At 35.3% G+C, this 20,582-nt stretch overlaps 2 protein-coding genes across 3 annotated transcripts in view; one reads left to right on the forward strand and one right to left on the reverse strand.

Annotated features, from left to right (window-relative positions):
- The first annotated feature begins 6,342 nt into the window (after positions 1–6,342).
- Positions 6,343–10,642, forward strand: star2 (steroidogenic acute regulatory protein 2). The gene is made up of 7 exons (XM_055176075.2): positions 6,343–6,472; positions 6,573–6,695; positions 7,739–7,869; positions 7,952–8,110; positions 8,616–8,800; positions 8,897–8,990; positions 10,286–10,642. The coding sequence occupies exons 1-7, from the start codon at positions 6,409–6,411 to the stop codon at positions 10,379–10,381; spliced, it is 852 nt and encodes a 283-aa protein (XP_055032050.2). The 5' UTR covers positions 6,343–6,408; the 3' UTR covers positions 10,382–10,642.
- A 330-nt stretch (positions 10,643–10,972) lies between these two features.
- Positions 10,973–20,582, reverse strand: part of adamts14 (ADAM metallopeptidase with thrombospondin type 1 motif, 14) — a 57,749-nt gene continuing 48,139 nt past the window's right edge. For both annotated transcript variants that reach the window (XM_055176074.2, XM_055176073.2), the window contains exons 16-22: positions 20,150–20,313; positions 19,900–20,068; positions 19,630–19,762; positions 17,133–17,340; positions 14,720–14,849; positions 14,507–14,602; positions 10,973–13,172 (exon numbers count right to left, since the gene is read on the reverse strand). In XM_055176074.2, coding sequence (XP_055032049.2) covers positions 12,598–13,172; positions 14,507–14,602; positions 14,720–14,849; positions 17,133–17,340; positions 19,630–19,762; positions 19,900–20,068; positions 20,150–20,313 — 1,475 coding nt within the window. In that variant the 3' untranslated portion in view covers positions 10,973–12,597. The remainder of the gene's footprint in view (positions 13,173–14,506; positions 14,603–14,719; positions 14,850–17,132; positions 17,341–19,629; positions 19,763–19,899; positions 20,069–20,149; positions 20,314–20,582) is intronic.

The following is a 20,582-nucleotide window of genomic DNA, read 5'->3' on the forward strand; positions in this document are numbered from 1 at the left end:
AATCTCTTATCAGAGTCAAGTCAACTCTAATGGGTGGTTTTCCAGATGACTTATTTTAGTAGACTAAAGTGCATGTTTAAGCTGCTTTATTTTAAAATTACACATCTTAACATATATCAGTGCCATTGTTTTGCTTCAAGATGCACACCAGTAATGTTTTTGTAAGGTGTGTTTGTAAAAAGGACTTAAATGTCCTAATATAAGTAAAGCTTAGTCATGGGTTAATCTAAACACTTTTTAGGAAACCACCTAAATCACTTTAATCATGCAGCGCTGAGACTAACTGAAGCAAAGCAGAAGTCTCCTCAAAATGTAAAGTTTTGCACTGCAAACAATTGAATGTGTTTGACAGCAGAGCACTGACAGAGAGTATCATTTGCATTTCTCCACTGGATAGACAGACATTTAACAAGTCCTGAGGTGAGACAGATGAGAGGTAAGGTGGTCCAGACGTGAGGTGAGACAGATGTGAGGTGAGACAAACATAAGGAGCATTATTAATCTACTACAGAAAGTTACCTGTCCAATCACAGTTCATTTGCAATGACTGAAGAGCAGGTAAAGTGTCACAGGTGAGCAGTAGGGAGCTGGATGACTCCCAAACTCTGTCAATACTCTCCAGCTGTGTCCAGACTCATTAGTGCACACTTTAAATGCATAAAGCTGATTTTCCACTCAGGGCAGCAGGAGGATGCACTTGTGTGCCATGTTTCTCTCTCATTGTTTATTAAAAATCTTTCTTTTGTCCTGATTTAAATCATGCAAATTCAGGGATTTAACCTGGTGTTTAATCAGGGATGTGTAATATTAATAAGTATTGGGATTATAACCAAAAAGTTTTATTAATAGTCACTTGATGTATAATTGACACATGAATACCGTTCAGATGTGAGGATACTTTAGATATTTTCTATGCATTGATCAGCAAACGCATATCTGCAGAATAAACTGAATAATTGAAATAATTTTGTATACATAAATGTATTTGCACGAGAAAACCAGTTATTCAAGTTCACGAGGGAAAGCAGCTTTGTCATCTTTGAAGAAATGATTTTTCTTGACTGTGTGAATCCAGTTCCTGAAATCACTCAGCGACACACTTCTGAAGTGTTTCACTAATTTGACAAACCAAATTCAGGTCACAAATCCACGCTGTTTGATAAGAGTCGTATCCGTAATGAGCAGTGCTGGAATATTCCAGATTCAGGAGGAATGCTGTGATTCATTATTCATCACTTTAGATCTTCCTCCTGCTTTAACAAATCTCTTTGTGTTTTTCAGATGAAGGTCCCTGACTGATTCACACGTGTTTGATTAGAACATAAGGAAGCTGAATTGTCATATTAATCAGTATGTCATGCATATTTTTAAGTTCAGCCCCATATGCACCGCATTGCTTGAGTTATAGTGACTATGTGTGTGTGTGAGCATGTGTATGAATATGCGTGTGTGTGTGTGTGTGTGTGTGTGTGTGTGTGTGTGTGTGTGTGTGTGTGTGTGTGTGTGTGTAAGCATGTGTATGAATATGTGTGGGTGTGAATGTGAGCATGCATGTGTGAGTATGTGTGTGAGCATGCGTGCGTGCGTGCGTGCGTGCGTGCGTGTGTGTGTGTGTGTGAGAGAGAGAGAGAAAAAGAGAGAGAGACTAAAGAGTTTAAGCATGTGGTCAACAGGTGAAGTTCAGTTTCAACGTCATTTACCCTTGCACAAGGACACCTGTTCAAAACTCAGAGATAACAGAAAATTAAGCATGTATCCTCTAGGAAAGAGTCTGCTTTCTCTCTCTCTCTTTCTCTCTCTCTCTCTCTCTCTCTCTTGTGATCGTTTCAGGAGTGAAGACCACTTTATATTCTGCATTTTATACATAAACATTCCTAAATGTTGTTGATGTAGCATTGCATTATGAATGTAAATAATTTATTTAATAACTTATCACCCAATTCAGTAAAATAATTATGCAGATCACATAACAACTGCATCTTATTTCAGTAATAGGGTAATAATAGCCCGAGTGTTGACACTGTGAGTGTGGTCTTTATTTAATGATCTGTACTGTAGTGCACATTATTAACTGTACAGTAAGTGTCTGCTTTAACTGGATTGTTGGTGATTATAATAAGATTTTGTGTAAAAATGGCATGCACTTTTTAGTGTTTCTGCTCATATTTCTGTGTACACAGATGCAGGACTGACTGACATCATGATGTATTCATATAAAAGGTGAGGTGATCCTGGTGCTCAGTGCAACACAAAGGTCATGGGTTTGATTCCTAGTGAACATAAACATGCATTTCTTTCTCTCTCTCTCTCTCTCTCTCTCTCTCTCTCTCTCTGTATAGTTTGAACACACTAAGACACTTTTGAATAAAGGAAATGTAAAAATAAATAAACAGCTAGGGTGCAACATTTAATAGGTTATTCATGCATAATTGCAATTCATAAATATGAATTGTTGTTAAAGATAAATGGTTAAGTTGCTTTGGATGAAATGGTCTGCTAAATGCATAAATTAAAATCTAATGTAAATGTTTAAACACCATCTCCACAGTGAGGTAATGAGATGAATAAACGAAAGAGAAACTCTTATGTAACAATAAGAGTCAAATGTGGTTAAGATGATGTTATTGAAACCCTTAACCTTACAGGATTAAAATATGACTTTGATTTATGTGTTTGAATAATTTATGAAGTAAAGATGATTCTTATTCTTTTGCTCATGAATGCAGGCACTGGACTGGAGAAGCTAAACGTGAATAAGAACCCAATTTTAAAAACCAGCACACTATTATTAAAGGGATACTTCACCGATTTAGCATTCAGCTTTGTATCTGTAGAAACCCGGCAGTATTACTGAATGACCATTTTTCCCTCCCTCATTTCCCCCTGAGAGGAGAGATATCTGCATTTTGGTTCTGCAAAAAAGTCCTCCGATGATGTAATATGACGATTTTTGCATCATCGGAGGACTTTTTTGCAGAACCAAAATGCAGATATCTCTCCTCTCAGGGGGAAATGATGGAGGGAAACATGGTCATTCAGTAATACTGCCGGGTTTCTACAGATACAAAGCTGAATGCTAAATCGGTGAAGTATCCCTTTAATGAAGGTCATCTCTCTCTCTGTCAGTTGTTTAACTTCGTAATGGGTCAAGCAAAAATGGCTATTTATGTTAGCAAAAGAAATAAGATAGAAGAGTCCTCGGACTCTGAGGCAATAAATGTTTTTGTCAGGATGATGAAAGCAAGATTAAAAGTTGATTTAAACACAAATAATATTGAGGAATTCATAAACATCTGCTGTTTTAAAGATGTTTTATGTACTGTTGTGGAAAATAATCTGGTTTTTGGGATTGTTTTGAGCTAAATCGTGCTGTTTGTATTATTTTATTGTTTTTGTTTATTTATAACAATTATGGTATTGTAGAACATTTTGTTATGGATATTTGAATAAATAAGAGATATTTAAAAATCAAAAAATCTCTCTCAAATAAACAAATGTTGTTTTTACTGTACACTACATTTTGAGTTATAGGTTTAGTGGTTGTGTTTTTGTCTCAGTTATAAACTGTAATGAGTCTTGTGTAGTGTAATGATTTCTCATTGATTCATATGTGGTCGCTGTGCTGAATGACTGCATGTTTATTGCTTTATTCTGATATATTTTAAAACATTTGATGGGGACTCACTGTATATGACATTGCATATATGACTGAATATGAGTCAAAAATGATTGATGTTTTAATCACATTATTGGATATTTTATGCCACCATCAATAACTACACAATGTTATGTGATGTAGACCTGAATCTTTCAGTCTGTTATCGGGTCAATGTAATTAATGATGTGATCAATTATAAATGATATGGATTTTAATGAATCCATTTGAGCGGAGGTGAGTCAAAGTCATCACAGTCACCTTCAGGTCCTTATACAGCAAATCAAATAAAAAATAATAAAGTTGAGAAGTAAATCTTGATGAAAATAAAGCAACATTTTTCACATTTTACTGACCTTTAACTAAGCCCCGCCTTTAAAGTCTTTCTGTCCAATCATATCTCAGCAAGGTCTAAATGGAAGTGAGCATCTTTTTCCTCTGCTCCCTTTCAGTTTTCAGGTGTTCAGTTTGATTTGAAACACCCCAACAGGTGCCCCCTCTTTCAATCGTTCATCCAAAAACATGGACTAAATATCAGTATCTTTAGCTTGTCTGCCTCCAGTTTCTAACTCTCTATCAAAATAACAAGCAGAAACAACTGTTTAGTCTTACTTGTGAAAGGTAATTCCCCGAGACTTGTTTTGAGATGTGCAGACGACATGGCATTTTTTCCTCTAGTTGCTATAAGAGTAATGGAGATGTTGCCATGTCTATTTTGGCGGCGATCCATCAGCCAATGGGCGGTGTAGTCATTTCTTTTTCGCCGTAGGATTTTGACTGCCCAGCTTCTCATTGGTTTCTTTACTGGGGATGCTGCTACTTGATTGGTTGCTATCTCCAAAGCCCACCGTACACCTAGTTTCATCCCTAATCATAGTAGGGTGAAACGAGATACTATACACACTGTCTGCTTTGTTTGGCAAACTTTGAGTAGGTTACTTCCCAACACATACCCTTGTCCAACCATTCCAAAACTGCCGGGAAGCATACAGAAAAGTAATAAACACAAAGCAATGGCGTGTGATTAAAATGTGAAAAAACACCCATCATTTACACAAAAGTTCTCAGGTATGGCCAGTATATTATGTTTGTATATTTGTGAATTTGGCAGACGCTTTTATCCAAAGTGACTTACGGTGCATTACAAGGCAAACATTTTGCCAGCGTTTTTTGTTTTTTTTTTGGGTTTGAACCCATGACCTTTTGTGCTGCTAACAGAATGCTCTACCACTGAGCTATACAGTATGCAGTATGCTGTGTGAATGTCAACACTAAACGCTTTTTGCCAACAACATCACAGAACCAAAATCTGTTTTGTGCATGTCAAATCACTTAAATGCATGTTATTGAACACAATGTTGATATTCATTGTGTGGGGGTAGTTTTATATAATAATGACATTTGCTGGGGCACGTGACTGCTTAATCCTAATATGGGGTAGGCTATATAATAATTATTATATTTTATGCATTAAAATTTCTCTTTGGCAAATGTGGTCATGAATTAGATGCAGTTGATACATATTTTCAATCTTTTTGTTGTTTTAAATACAATCAAACTAGAAATTTGTGTAAAACTGAAATAAGTTGAGCTTTGAGGTCTTTCATTGCTCGCATATAAGATATTCTGGCGATGCATGCAGCACGTAAGGATTTCGAAAAACATCATCAAGACGTCATGTAGAGATAGGGCATATGTCTTATTTATCAATGTTCACTGCCAATCTTACAGAAGATGAAACAATTTTTAGCAGACGTCTCTGCGATATATGTGTGTTATCTGGGGAATATCTGTTTGAATAAAAATATGCAAGAAATGATTTTACTTTATTGTAAATTAAATGGATGGTGGAAGTATTTCTGTATGGTAGATGATTGCTGGAGAAAGGACACCCTGTAAAAAATACTTAAAATTTAACACAAACCTTTCAGCCAAGCTCCATAGAAATGGTAATGCGTTCGAAGGAAAAATTTCAAATGATTAAAAAATGAATGGAGTAAAATGACAGAAGTGTATTATGTTTCTTTCATTTTTAATTCATTCTGCCTAATGTGTCATTATATAAACAATACCAAATGACAAATGAATTTGTCACCCCAGGTGAAAGATTCTCTCTTTCTTTGTAATGTTTTGAATGAATCTGTGACCTTGTATTATAATGCATAATATCTTCATTTGTAAGATTTTTCTTTTTAGGCATTCAGGCTTCTGATGTGTGTTGTAGAGATGAGGTCGAAAGAGAGGAAGGTTTTCATCAGGGTCAGTATTTAACAGAGGTGATGGTCAATGTTAGGATCTGCAGATGTTAGGAAGAAAAAGAGCCGGTGAGGCATAAAAATATCAAACCCCTTATAGAGGAAAAAGTCTTCTTAGAAATGTAGTTTTGTTGACCTGGAGAGAATAAAAGGAAAGCACTTATTTTCACCTTCAGGTTGGTGCTGTTAGTGGTTTTATAGAAGTACAGTTAAAGGAGATATTTTTGAGTTTATTTTGACATCTTTTACAGAATGTTATTTTTTGTCAAACTTCTTGTCATCGTTTTCGGTGTAGCACATTCTTCTCATTTTTTAAAATCAGTTTCAGCTCTCTAAACCTCAAAATTTCTTTATCCTGTTCGAATGCAACCTTGGAGGCAAAGCTGCACTGAATCCTATCTTGGAAATGAAGCTGTTATCAGTGTCGTGTCCTTGAGAGGACTCTATAAAACCCAAATTTTGTCCTTCTTCTCTCCGGCCATCTCAGTGGGACACATCATGCTGCCGGCTGTGGTGAAGCTCTGCTGTGGAATCTCTTATCCACACGTACGCAGCATGACAGGTAACATATGAATATTTACCAGATGAGTTTTTTTCAGTAGTGTGTTGGCTTTGGTCATTTAATTTGATTTATGATGTATTCTCCATCTTATTTCCCATAGGGTTGCAGCGTGCGGCGGTGGCAGCGTTGGGAAAAGATCTTGCACACCTGCAGAGCATCACTCACTTTACCATTCCTGAATGGAGCGGTGCTGTCAGGAGATCCTGTGTTCAGAAGTTTAACAGTGAGCGTGCACATTCACATTTCATCTGTCGAAAAATAACTAATTCACTTCAGTCACCCAAACATTATAGATATCATTAAATATGATCTCATAATAAAACATGTCTTCTGATGCATAAAAAAATAACTTTCACATTTGCCAATTTTACGTAATTCTTTCATGTTGTGATAAGTTAAAAAAATCTTAACAAAGTGAACTTAATTTAATCTAGTTCATTCAACAAAAAGTGTGTCTTGTCAGCTTTACTTAAAAATGAATTGTTCAGCCAACATAACATTGTTGCATAAAAGTAACAGATTAATAAAACCAATACAGACTTGCATCTCATTGGCTAAGGATTTTGCAGTGTATTATGGGTATTTGTTGTTCGGCACCCTCTTGCAGAAGTGTAGCACCATTAGATAGGTACGTGAGAAATAAATATGAATCAATTAATTTGTTCTAATATATTTTAGAACAAAACAAACAAACAAACCATTTGGAATGTTACATTGCATTTCAAATCTGTTTGTGATATGTTTAGTTAACTGTAATAAAAAAAGAAGTGGACTTAAATTTGAATTAAAAGGGTTGGCGTTTATAAAATCGCATTATTCAAATTTTGTGTCATCATTAATAAAATTTTACATGTACAACTCAATTTTTATTTATTGTCTCTACTAAGGTTTGTTAAGTTTACTATCTTTTGTAAAAATGAACTAAATTATTGTTTGTTGAGATTACTTAAACAAATTGTGTGGAACCTGTTGACATAATATTTTTAATTAAACCCATCATTTCATTTTTTTGACTGTATATTGTTTTAGCATGTTTACATTTTTTGTAACATGTTTTGCTTATAAAATCAAATGCATTTCCAATACAATGATGTTTACATATTTTAAGTGTGGTATGTCAATATATAAAGTTTACTTTTATTTTGTAAATTGCACGATACAGAGGACGTTCAATAAAAGTGTACTTGAAAAAGTTGGATAGTGAGAAGTTACATATCAAACATTTTAAAAGAGGATTATTCATTGAGTAAATGTATATTGAGACAGACGCTGTGGAGGCCCAGAAGATCGCAGTGGGACACGAGGACGCTTTCTACTTTAGACAAGGTGAAGAGGCTCTGAATGAAGCTCTTGACATCGTGGAGTCTAAAGAAGGATGGAAACTCGAGCTGGCAGAGGTTATTGTCATTACATTTAAAGTGATCCGGTCTACAGCTAGCCAGACACATTTACTAAATGACGCACGTTTTATTTCTGCAGAAGAATGGAGATGTGATCTATAGTAAAGTACTCAAGGGGAACCGGAAAGTTTTTCGACTGGAGGCCGAACTGGACGCGTCCCCGGATGAACTCTACGAGATTCTCTTCTTGAGAGTGGAGGAGATGCACCGCTGGAACCCAACCATCCGCTCCATCAAAGTAAGACCTGAAAATCCCTCCATCCGGGATTAAAGACCGACGTGAGCTGATGTAATGAATTCACAGTGTAACCTTCTCTGGGTTTCACACATGAACAAAGACTAAGAAGGTATAGAAAGTTAAAATTCACAAACGTCCATTTCTTCAATCTGAAGTGTTTGCTCTTCAGGTTCTCAGTGTGAATCTGTGGATTTTCCTTCTGAGTCTGAGAGCTCACCATAAAACAGACTATGAGAAGAGATGCTTAAGCTTTCTGCTACCGATAATCATGGGCTCAAATACAGACACGTACAGAATAAATTGTTTACCCAGAATGCACAGCATATACTGTGGTCAGGAAGATCTACAGATCTTTATTTAAAACTATTCCAGTTTGAGATCAGGAGGCAGAGCTGCGAGATTCATGTGTTAATGAACATCTGTCATCTGACATTTCATCTCTTCCAGCAGGTTTGTTGAGGTTAGCTGTGATCTGTAATTAACAGAAGATGTTTTAATATGGCAGGTTTTGAAGCAGGTGGGGAAGAACACCATGGTTACTCACGAGGTGTCGGCAGAGACGGCGGGAAACCTCATTGGCCAGCGGGACTTCCTGAGCGTCAGACATTCGTCCAGGAGCGAGTCACGTGTTTACTTGGGTGGAGCTGCGACACGATTCGAGTCTCTTCCTCCCCAGCAGGGGTTCGTCAGGTTAATCACTGATTCTTCTTCTAATGAGGATCTCATTGTAAGTGTTTCATGATGTTCCTCTCGATAAAAATTCTTGTCATGTTTGTTTGTTTGTAGGGCTGAAGATGGACCCACCTGTATAATCCTGCACAAGCTCCATCATCAACCGGGGAAGAGTCGCTTCATCTGGCTGCTCAACATGGATGTCAAGGTATTAAAAGAGAGAGACCCTAAAAATATGGACTAATACAGACTGTAAACAATATGGATGTAGTGTCTGTGATGTTAATCGTGGGTTTGTGAAGAGGTTTTTTGATGCCAATCGTTGGCAGGGCTTGCCGTCGCCATTTTAGCATCGCGTCACCGCGCATCACTCGCGGATTACCAAAAATGGGTAAAGAGGCGGGATGTGGGTGGTTGCTCACTCAAGTGACCACGCCCTTAATTATGCAGAACTTTAAGGCTTAATATCATTTAAACAGATGATTTTAAAAAATTCACTCCCTTTTGGAGCCTCTAGCAGCCAGTTAATGAATTGCAGTTTAAATCACTGCTGTATTGGCTTCAACAGAGAGATCAGAAGGTTGCCTCTCGACCAGTGTTGGGTTGGTTAATATGTGCTATTACGTATTAATAAACAGCCAGCATCTCATTAATATTAATGCTAATAATCAAACAGTTTATGTGAGAATTGTAAACTAAAACCATGTTAAATCCACTATATTATACATAATTGTTTTACATTCCAAACAAAGTATTTAGTTACATCAGAAGTAACTGTAATTAGATTACAATAAAAATAAGAGTAATCTCTTACTTTACTTTTTCAAGGGAAAAGTAATTAAATTACAGTAACTAATTACTTAGTAAATAGTTACACCCAACACTGCTCTCGACTAATAAGGACAGATAAATATAAACCTAATATTGTCTTTATTAATTAAAATGAATACACTGGATTGTTTCAGTGAAAAAAAAATATTTGGCCAAAAATATGTTTTAAATGTATGCTTAATTTTGTAGAGAGTAAATATTAATTGAATATATTTTTAAAATATATTTAGTTTTAACCTTCATATATTAACATATATTTTAAAATGTATTTTAGGACAATAAGTACGGAAAAAATATAAAATATAATTTATACATTTTATACACAACTTTTAGAATAAAATGTATATTGTATAAGTATATTTTTGCAGTGAAAATATATTTCACTTTAATCTTTTTACAGGTTTGTAACATACACAGTTTTTCTTCCAATGCGACGTGAATATAAATGCTTTAAAATATATTTATTTTTTATACGATTTTTCAAAATATACAAAAATTGCCAAAAAATTATATTGCTGAAAAATACATTTTTATAAACATATTTCAAAATATACTTCAATACATATTTTTGGCCATTTTTTTTTTTTTAAATGACATAAAATTTTTCCATATGGATTGAGTAGTGTATACACATAACATCTCAGCTCTCATATTGTCATTTTTTTGAGACAGGGTTGGCTGCCAAAGTCACTGGTGAACAAAGCTCTGCCACGAGCTCAGCTGGACTTCACCAAACATCTGCGGCACCGCCTGAATGCGCAGACGTGAGCGGTCCAATCCCCGGTTGACGCTTCTGTGATGATGAGGATGATGCAAGCAGATCTTCATCAGATTGAAATAGGAACACAGCCATGCAACATACACCTCAAAATAACTCCGTCAGAGTTTGATTATCAACTCATATCAAGTTACATCAGTAACCAATAAAGAAAATATTTGATTATTTCAAATGACAATACATTTTTATCATGTTTTATTAAATTATTTTTGCAACCCATGATGTAAGATTAAATGATATAAGTTAAAATATCCAGCAGAAGTGATGTTGTCCTTTTAGTAACACTTATTATCACTTACTGACATTAATGTCAATGCTAATGTGCAACTCATTCCCAGTATATCATTAATGTAAACATTTTTCAGGGATAATATTAAATTTTATTGAAAGACTTGATTTAAAAAAAAACATGCACTGAAAAATCTTTAATACACTAAGACCCAAAATATGTTGAAAAATATGATTTTTTAAAAATCTTTTTGGAATAAACACTAAGAAGATTTGTAGACGTAATGTGTGTGCAGATGAGTAGAGGAGATTGTGTCGGTTGAAAGAAATAATTAAGTGACAGACACAGCGTGTGTTCTCTAAACTTCATTTTATACTTAAAAAGGGCAAATGACAAATCTGACAGGCGATGTGTGTCATAAAACTCACAGACATACAGTACTAGAAGCACATGAGTGATGCTTTTACCTGAAATAATCTGCAGATGACCTTAAAAGATGAACAGAAGCGCTCTTCATATATATAATCTAATGAAAAATTAAAAACACAGATCAAATTCACGAAATAATGATGCGGTGTTGAACTTCAAACCAATGCTGTGTGATCTTGAGGATCAGTCATTTAAGCAAAACTGAAGAAAACATTTTGTTGGAAACATTTTAGTTTAAACGTATAAACGTGGAGACTTGACAAAATTAAATGACTAAAATTTGTCTTTAAATTATTTTCATTCAACACGACATATGAGGCTAAAAATGATGAAGAAGAGTAAATAAAGCTCTGAAAATGTAAGGACGTACAGTATAAGAAATGTGTTTTGTTAAAATGACAAATATCAGACTCGTGATGGCCTATCTGAGGATGGGAGATGGAAAGCGGATTGAAAAAATACGGCAAATTCTCAGATTCTTTGGTGTATATTTTCCTATATTTAATTTTCCTACAAATTAAAAATGTAATAAATATTAACACTTAAAGCTCTCATTCATGTATATACAAGTACTATACAATACAGAAATTAGATAAAACCACAGAGAGGACGAGCAGGGCCTAATCCTGACCTCTGCCCCCCCGCTCAAACCTGTATTATATTTACATTATATACATCACCTGAAAAACACAGCCATTAAAAATATCAAACCTTTTTCTTTTTAAAGCATACACGAGCAAAACTAAAAAACAAACTGCAGGACATGCATTACAGGTGCTTGTCATTTCACAGGTGAACAGATGCGTCACATTGGTTTCATTCATTTGAGAGTCATCGGTTAAAATCAAGTAAACTTCATTAACACCACGGTGACATGAAGCCTGTAGTTCAGACGGAGAAATCATTACCCATATTATTCCTGATGGATGTTAATCTTGTCACAACATGACAATCATAATAATAATAATACATAACCACCTGATAATCAATGAGAAAATGATCCTGATGTAAGAGAAACATGATGGTTGCACCTGTCATAGACTCAAAGACAGCAGATTCTAGAAACACAAAACTGCGCTCGCAACAAAATCAATGTTACAGATGCAGTCATTGCATTTCGACACGGTTTATAACCCAAACATTTTAAATAACAGCACCTTTAAATGTTTGCTTTCATTTCATTGACCACCATATAAATGTAAGCTGAGGTAACCAATCACAGCTCGGAGAGGTGATGTCATCAGCATGCAAATAACCTTCACGCTGAGAAATCTATTCTTCTTATCTAGGATTTTCACTTGTCTTCAAGTAAAAAAACTCTTTATATGTCCTTGAAACAAGATACATTTACTTGAGATGAACAAATAAAGACTATTCAATTACTGAACAACCCTTCTTTTCAAACATAAACTTATATATTGAATATTTTGTTGAAAAAAGTCTACAATTGTCCTTCAAGTAAGTGTATCTTGTTTTATAAATGTTTTTATCAAGACAACAAACACTGTGAATGTGTATTACTGTGCTACTGGACAGCCGGGATCGTGATCATGTGACTGGTGAGTTCCTGTTCGTTGGGTCATTCTCATCCCCTGACGAATCGTTCCTATTTCTCCTGGTTGTAGGGATTGAGTTCAAAGTGCTGTTCTGGTTTTGGAGTCCATTTTGTTCACTGCCGGGGTTTTGGTGAGGTGGTCGTGTGCTGGACTCTGGAGGTAGAGGTGAGGTTGTGAACTGTGAAACACTTGTAAGTGTATACGAGGCGTTCGTGGATGTGGGGAGAGAAGACGCTTCCTCCGGTTTACGGCTCGTGACGGCAGAGGTAAAGCTCGTGACGGTGGGCCGCGGCGGTCTTCTGACGTTTGCTTTAGTGGTGTATGTGGGTGGAGCTGCTGTGGTCGGAGTAACAGACGTTTGCCGTGTCGGATCGGGACTCGTTACTGAAGGAAAAGTGAAATCAGGAAGCCAGGAGAATGGAGGGTGAAGGTCTGGTGATACTGTACTGAAACCTGACTTTCTGTTACAGGATTCACAGCACAACTTCTGATAGCCCGGGATTGAGCAATAGCGGGCCAGAACCTCCATCTGACAGAAGATCGATTTATCACCGAGACACGGCTCATCTGATCGAGAAAGAAAGCAACAAATGAGATGAAGATTTCATTTCATGAAAAAATGAATAATAAATAATAATAAATCATGAAAAATGAAAACTGGCACGTTTTTATGGTCTTGGTCTCAACTCGTTCTCGACTCCTAAAAGACTCCCAACGGACACGGTCTCGACTCGGACTCAGCATAGGCGGTCTCATCCCCATCACTATGGGGTGGCTCCAAACGGTTCATGAGTCAGAGGCGGTAAGTAAAACTGCATATAATGTCTGTGTTTTGTTAGCGATTTAATGTAAAAGACACAAACATGTAGGGAATCATAACTTAAGTTATCCAGATAGTGGGATGTTTTGCGTGTTTTGCTTGCTCGTGACTCGCCCTTCCCCCTGATCTGTGTTTTATAAATCTGATAAAACTTAAGACTCTTTGGATATATGAAGGATGTAATATTAATCTATAGGTACTCAAGATTAACATGAGATCAGCATGTATTATGGGAGTTTTAAACAAATCCTATTTCATATACAGTACTTCCATATAAAGCAGAGAATTCTGGGAAGACCGGATGATGTCATTTAATTCTGAGGTAACCAATCACAGCTCTGCGCTCTGAGAGGTCAGCTTGTGAATAACCTATAAATTAGTGCTGGGCAAAGATAAATCGCATACAAAATAAAAGTGATTTTTGGCATAATATATCAGTGTTTGCTGTGTCTAATCATTATGTATACACACAAATTCATGTATGTATTTAAGAAACATTTACATGTCTATATATATTCATTTATTTATATTTTTGTATACTATATTATATAAAAATAAATAAAAAATATGTAAATAAAAAATAAATAAAATATTTATGAAATGAATGTGTGGTTAAATATACATAATAATTACACACATATGCAAGAAAACCACTTTTATTTTGTATGCAATTAATTTTGATTAATCTTTGCCCAGCACTACTATAAATATATATTTCTCAATCATTTTTTTTTTAAATTTTATTTCCCGTAAAAATATCTAAACATTCTTAAACAAAATACATTCACTTTACTTATAAATACTTCATCAGTTTGTTTTTTATCTAATAATTGATTTAAACAAACCCCAGTAATGAAACTTGAATGTGTTCCTCTCCTGTGCTGTTTAAACATGAATGATATCTGAAATGATGTTGATTTAGTGGTGAAGATGTGTGCTGGGTGATATAATCATGATCATATTTAATCTCTACAAAAATAAAGCCAGAGAAAATTTGACATTTGCTCTTTAATCCCTCTATAATCAAAGGTAAAGAAATAAATCATCTGAATAAACACGGAGCTAACCATGAATGACTTACTAGAGATTTTATCCACAGTGTTTTCCAGGCGTTTCTCTCCCTCGGTGGTGAAATTGTGGAGTAAATCTTTACCAGCAGTCGGTCGAGGAAACTCTCCTGAAAAACAACAACAGAAACACGATTCATCATGATTCATTTAATCTCACACAATGAACGACTCTTTCACCGCACATCTTCTAGTAGTTGATGTTTAACTTCAGTCTGCCGTCTCACCTGTGCAGGGTTTAAGTTTGCAGACAGACACAGATTCTGGTTTTTCTGTATCACATTGACCCGGGCTGCTGTCTGACGCTTTACAGATGACCTGACGCTGTCGAATACCATCACCACAGCTCACTGAGCACTACGGTAAACACAGTAAACACATCACACCGAAATAATTCACTCACATTTATTTACAGCGCTGCAACAGTTTACTGCTCTTTTCTCAGATTGTTTATCTACTTTAACCTTCACAAGTCATTACTGTACAAGAATAAACACTTAAATGAGCTATTTAACTTTTAAAACAGTCTATGTGTTGAAGGAATAAATGTAAAGGTATGTGTTATATGTGTACTTGAATAAACAATTAAAGGTCTTTAACCGTTTTGTGGGCAAGGGCTAACACAATGGATAAAACAATGTGGAGGACTACTATTTTTATAAAGAAGGCAAGCATATATAAATATGTAATAAATAAATGAGGCTATCAATAGAATGTGCTTTTGTGGGCAACTCACAGACTCCGTGCGGCCAACCTTGTACCCATGGGCACCATGTTGGAGACTGCATTACACCATTTAAACTCATATATTTAAAAAAAAACATTACATAGAGTTTGCACATATGAAGTGCATGTATAAATAAATTATAACTTCTATACAGTAAATGTTATACATACAGTACAAATAATATATACTGTACAGTATTATAAGTAACAGTGCTTCTGACTGCAGGTTATGAGTTTTATGTTTTAATCTGTCATAAATGTGTGATGTGTCCTTGTTGTGTTTGTGTTGTGTGTATTTGCAGTGATTATAAAGAGTGATGCTGCTGTCAATGTGTTGACAGAAAATCAATCGGATGTTTCATTCGGTCTAATTAAACTTATGAGTGAAGTCATTTCCTCTGACACAATATATCACTAAACATTTCCCTGACAATAAACCTTTACTGACAAATGTTTATGGTTATCTGTAATTCCAGTATTATACACTTGATTGAAAAAACTGAAGCAAAAACGAAATTAATAAATTGTAAACTATGTGTATGTTTTGATGATAGTTCTGAATCTGATCTCTAACAAAATCCTTTTATAAAAATGCAATTATTTCAGCTTTTTGCTCAAAATGTGTTATTTTTCAAGAAACCTACCCATATTTAAGAGGTAATAAAAAAACAAATGAAGATAGGATGAAATGTTTTCCCTGTTTTGTTTTTTGTTTTGAAAGTAGAGGGTTTGTTCTTTCATTTGATATTTGTATGTCTATATATTTATAGAAGAAGGCATTTTCTGAAACTTTTATGAAAATCACAAAAAAATGCTGGCAGGCAACTTATTTATAAAAGGCTGGCGGGGAATGAGTTAAGCATAAAAAGAGAAAATTGTTGTAAAGACACTGATTTAAAAACATCTTCATCCACCTGCTGCTAACCATCATCATCGCTGGAGCTCTTTATAAACTCAGACTGCAAAAAAAAATACTTTCTTACTTAGTATTTTTGTCTTGTTTTCAGTAGAAATATCCAAACATTCTTGAATAAAGATGCATTTCCTTGATAAGCAAATGACCTAAGAAAACACATCAAATTCACAAAGCAAATTTGTGCTTAAAACAAGCCAAAAAATCTGCCAATGAAATAAGACATTTTTTTGCTGAATTTTTCTTGCACACTGCAAAAAATGATTTTCAAGAAAAAAAATCTTAGTATTTTTGTCTTGTTTTCAGTAAAAATATCAAAAAATTTTGTCAATTAAGATGCTTTTTCTTGATGAGCAAAACCCAAGAAAATAAGTCTAGTTTTTACCCCAAAAATATCAAATATTTTGTGCATAAAACGAGGCAAAAAAAATCTGCCAATGGGGTAATTTTTCTTGAATTTAGTGTTTAAGAAAAATGTTTTTTTGCTTACCCCATTGGCAGATTTATTTGCTTGTTTAATCCACAAATTCACTTAAATTTGATATGTTTTGTCTAAAAACTATACTTATTTTCTTAGGTCATTTGCTCATCAAGAAAATACATCTTGATTTAAGAATTTTTAGATTTTCCACTGAAAACAAGACAAAAAAACTAAGTAAGAAAGTCATGTTTTGCAGTGCACAGCATCTTTAATTACACTTGATAAGAGTCGTGCAGTTTTTCTTTGGTCTCTAAATGTTTTTTATATTTGGATTTAAATGTGACTAACATCTCATCTGTGTCCCCAAACACTGCTGGAGATAAAAGACGTCTGTCTCTAAACCCTGATGTGATGAGATAAATACAGTATGAAGCTGTTTGAGAAACACATTTGTATTAAAGCAGGTTGTCAAAGTACATTTTGTCTCTTGTTTGTGTTGCATTTTCTCTTGTATAGGCATTGACTTTCTCTCTTTCTCGACACATTCAAACACAGACAGATCTCAGTAATGAACACACACCTGAGACCAGGCTCCTGTCCTCCATTGAGACGGGCAGACGCTTGTGTTACAGGACCTGCGGCTCTCTGGACGTTCACCGATGCAGTTTTTCGTGTTAACGGGTTTGTTGGTGCCGTTCTGTAAGGGCTGCATACACTGAACCACTCGAGTCTGATATCCAGGTTTACCACAGGATTTACTGCATGGACCAAACTCCTCTACGACCCAACTATAGTTCACACAAACACAGAGGAAGAGAGATTACAATGAGAAGTGTTTTATATGTCAATAAATGTCTCAGATGTTTCTGCAAAACAGAAACATTTTAGTCATCAAAATAAGCCGATTACAGGGGCTTCATTTATAAAATACTGCCTAGAATCCATCCTACATTTGATCTTACAATCATTTATCAAAAATGCCCACGTGGGATTCATAGAATGAACGTACGCACAGAAAACGCGCGTACCCCTATAAATCGCAAATGATCTTGAACTTGTGCGCAGCTGAGGAGTTTCAGATCTCCGCCTTTAAATGATGCCTAATTAATGTCATAGACATATAAAAAAGCGCTTGTCAATGTTTAAACCCCAATTTTGAGCAGCAAGAATGGCTTATATTGCCAAAAAATCTGCAGCAATCGGACAAGCAAAAGTGCGTTTGTCTGTTCAGACACTGACGTGGTGCTAAGCACTTTTCCACGTCAAAGACAATTTTAATAAATATGGACTTTGTTGTGGATTTTTGCGTACCCACACTTTACAATCAAATCTGTACGCCTGCTTTTTAAATGAGGGGCTGATATGGTCCATTTAATCTTTTTGATGACAAACCTTTAATTTATTAGGGATTAAATTCTTGAGCTCTCTCAGTCTGAGATTATTGGTATCTTTGTTTTTAATTCTTCATGCATTGCAAAAAATGACTTTCTTACTTAGTATTTTTGTCTTGTTTTCAGTACAAATATCTAAAAATGAAATAAAGATGAATTTTCGTCATGAGCAAAATGAGCTAAGAAAATAAGACAAAAATATAGTTTTAAAAAAATAGTTTTTAGACAAAAATATACAATTTATGTGAGTTTGCAAAAATAACAAATTTTGTGCATAAAACAAGCAAAAAAATATGCAAATGGGGTAAGCAAAAAAATCTTGAACATTAAATAAACACTAAATTCAAGAAAAATTTGCTTACCCCATTGACAGATGTTTTTGCTTGTTTTATGCCCAAAATCATTTAAATTTGATATTTTTGTTTACAAAACTAGACTCATTTTCTTGGGTCATTTTGCTTATCAAGAAAATGCATCTTGTTTTACAATTTTTTTGATATTTTTACTGAAAACAAGACAAAAATACTAAGAAATTTTTTTCTTGAAAATAATCTTTTGCCGTGTACATTTTGATTTTAGAATTTTTAAAATATTCATTTGCGCTCCATGCAGTCTCATTGCAGACTGTTTCTGATGCCATAGAAAGTCATATGCTGCATTTACACAGGCACAAACATTTTTTTACTCACATCTGACACATTTTGGATATTGCTGCACGTGTGTAAACACAAAAATATTAACGAGATCCAATATTTATATCTGATCTGAGCCACTTAGGAATGTGGTTCTAAATGAGACACAATTCTGATATGAGGACATCTGACTTCGGTATGAACACATCCGATTCCCACAAAAAAGCCTTAAAGCCAAGGAAAAAAGATGCAAAAGACACGTTTGCTCGCAGGGATCACTTTTGTTAAGAGGGTGTCTTTCTGACACATACAGTTGCCGTGTGACTGATGTGAAAAGCATTAGAGTCATTCTGACAACGGTAGCAATTATTATTCGTACAGTTGAGTACTTTTGGAGACTTTGGAGATGTGCATTGTGCAACCCTTTTATTTCTGATGATAAAATTGCAAGACTGAACCCCGAGTTGCATCAGAAAATGAGCACAGTAACAAAGCCTTTATTTACAGATATACAATCATTAAACATACTGTACCACCACAGTTGACACTGACCTTTAAATAATTAAGATCATTTGAAAACTGAATGCATTTATTACCTGAAAACTTATTGAGCAACATAATAAACAAAACCTTCAAACTTCTCTGCATTTGCTGATATTACAGTAATAATACAAGCAGGTGGCAGTAGTCGGTGGTCATTACTCAAATCGAGAAACCGAAAGAGTTGGGGACTGCTGGGATACAAAACATAAACAAAGCAGCGCTTGTTTACCAATTTTACACAAATCTCACCTTACCAGAGACAGATTTGTGATAAATATGTAATGTTTTATGAGCCAATTTCTTTTAAATATTCACATATTTGAATGAGACGTGCAAAAAAATGAGAATTCTGTTTTTCTTCTTGTGCATGAACAATAAATCAGAATTATCCAGTTTACGATGGATCGGACAAAAAGGCTTTAGCACATAAAAATGAACCCAGATGATGCTCAAAACTTGACCAACCACAGATCATCAGTTTGATGTGTACTAGATATCCTGAAAGACTCACATGGGTTGGCTGCAGTTGTTTGTATTACAGCGTTTACGAATCGGCTTCGGCTTCTTGTTGATCTCGCAGAAGTTCCTGTGAACCAAACGTCCGTCACCTTTCCTCCGACAGCCGTATTTGGTGTACTGAAGCCCTGAAAACACAAACAAGCCTGTTACCTTTTAAAGATACGGTCAACCCAAACCAATCGATTATTACATCAGTCATCACATCTTCAGCAAACATGTTAATGATGCGTGTTTGTCTAATACATATCAATGATAAACACACCTCCACCACAGGATTTTGAGCAGGGCGACCAACTCTTCAGAGCCCAATCGTAAGTGTCCAGTTCAGCCATCAGCACATTGTTGTTGGGGGGGATTCCCTTCAGAAGATCTTCATGAATGATGTATTTGTAGCTCAAACTGATTTTGGTCTCCTCGGCCTGTGGGACGACCTGCTCAGAGTAACACAATCACCTGAACACCTGTCGTATCCATAAACCCTTTATTATACTTTACTTTAGTGTCTCGCTCACCAAAACCTCAATGCCTTCATGCAGCGGTCCGATGGTTTTCAGCGACTCGCTGTTGTTTGTTAGTGAATATTCCCACTCCAGGCCGTTCTCGATGAAGGTCATAGACTTTGTTTCTTCACCTTTAGCATTTAAGATGAAACTTTTGCTCTGCTGATTTTTTACAGCTGAAAGAGAAACACACCGCCGCTGGTTTTCAACGAGTTACTGCCACAGGAGCAAAAGCGCTGACAGTCATACTCCATTCTTCATTTTCCTGTTGTTTGTACTTTTGTGTTGCAGTGTTTTTACTTCAATTTATTATGTTTATTTCAGGCCATTTATATGATCATTAATCATGGGGGATAAATATTGTCCAAAAATAATGAATCAGAGGCAGGGATATAAAGACCAGAGGTGGGGATAATCCCCCCAGCAAATCATACCCTGGCTATAA

Source organism: Misgurnus anguillicaudatus, chromosome 4, assembly GCF_027580225.2.
Source record: "Misgurnus anguillicaudatus chromosome 4, ASM2758022v2, whole genome shotgun sequence".
NCBI classification, from domain to species: Eukaryota; Metazoa; Chordata; class Actinopteri; order Cypriniformes; family Cobitidae; genus Misgurnus; species Misgurnus anguillicaudatus.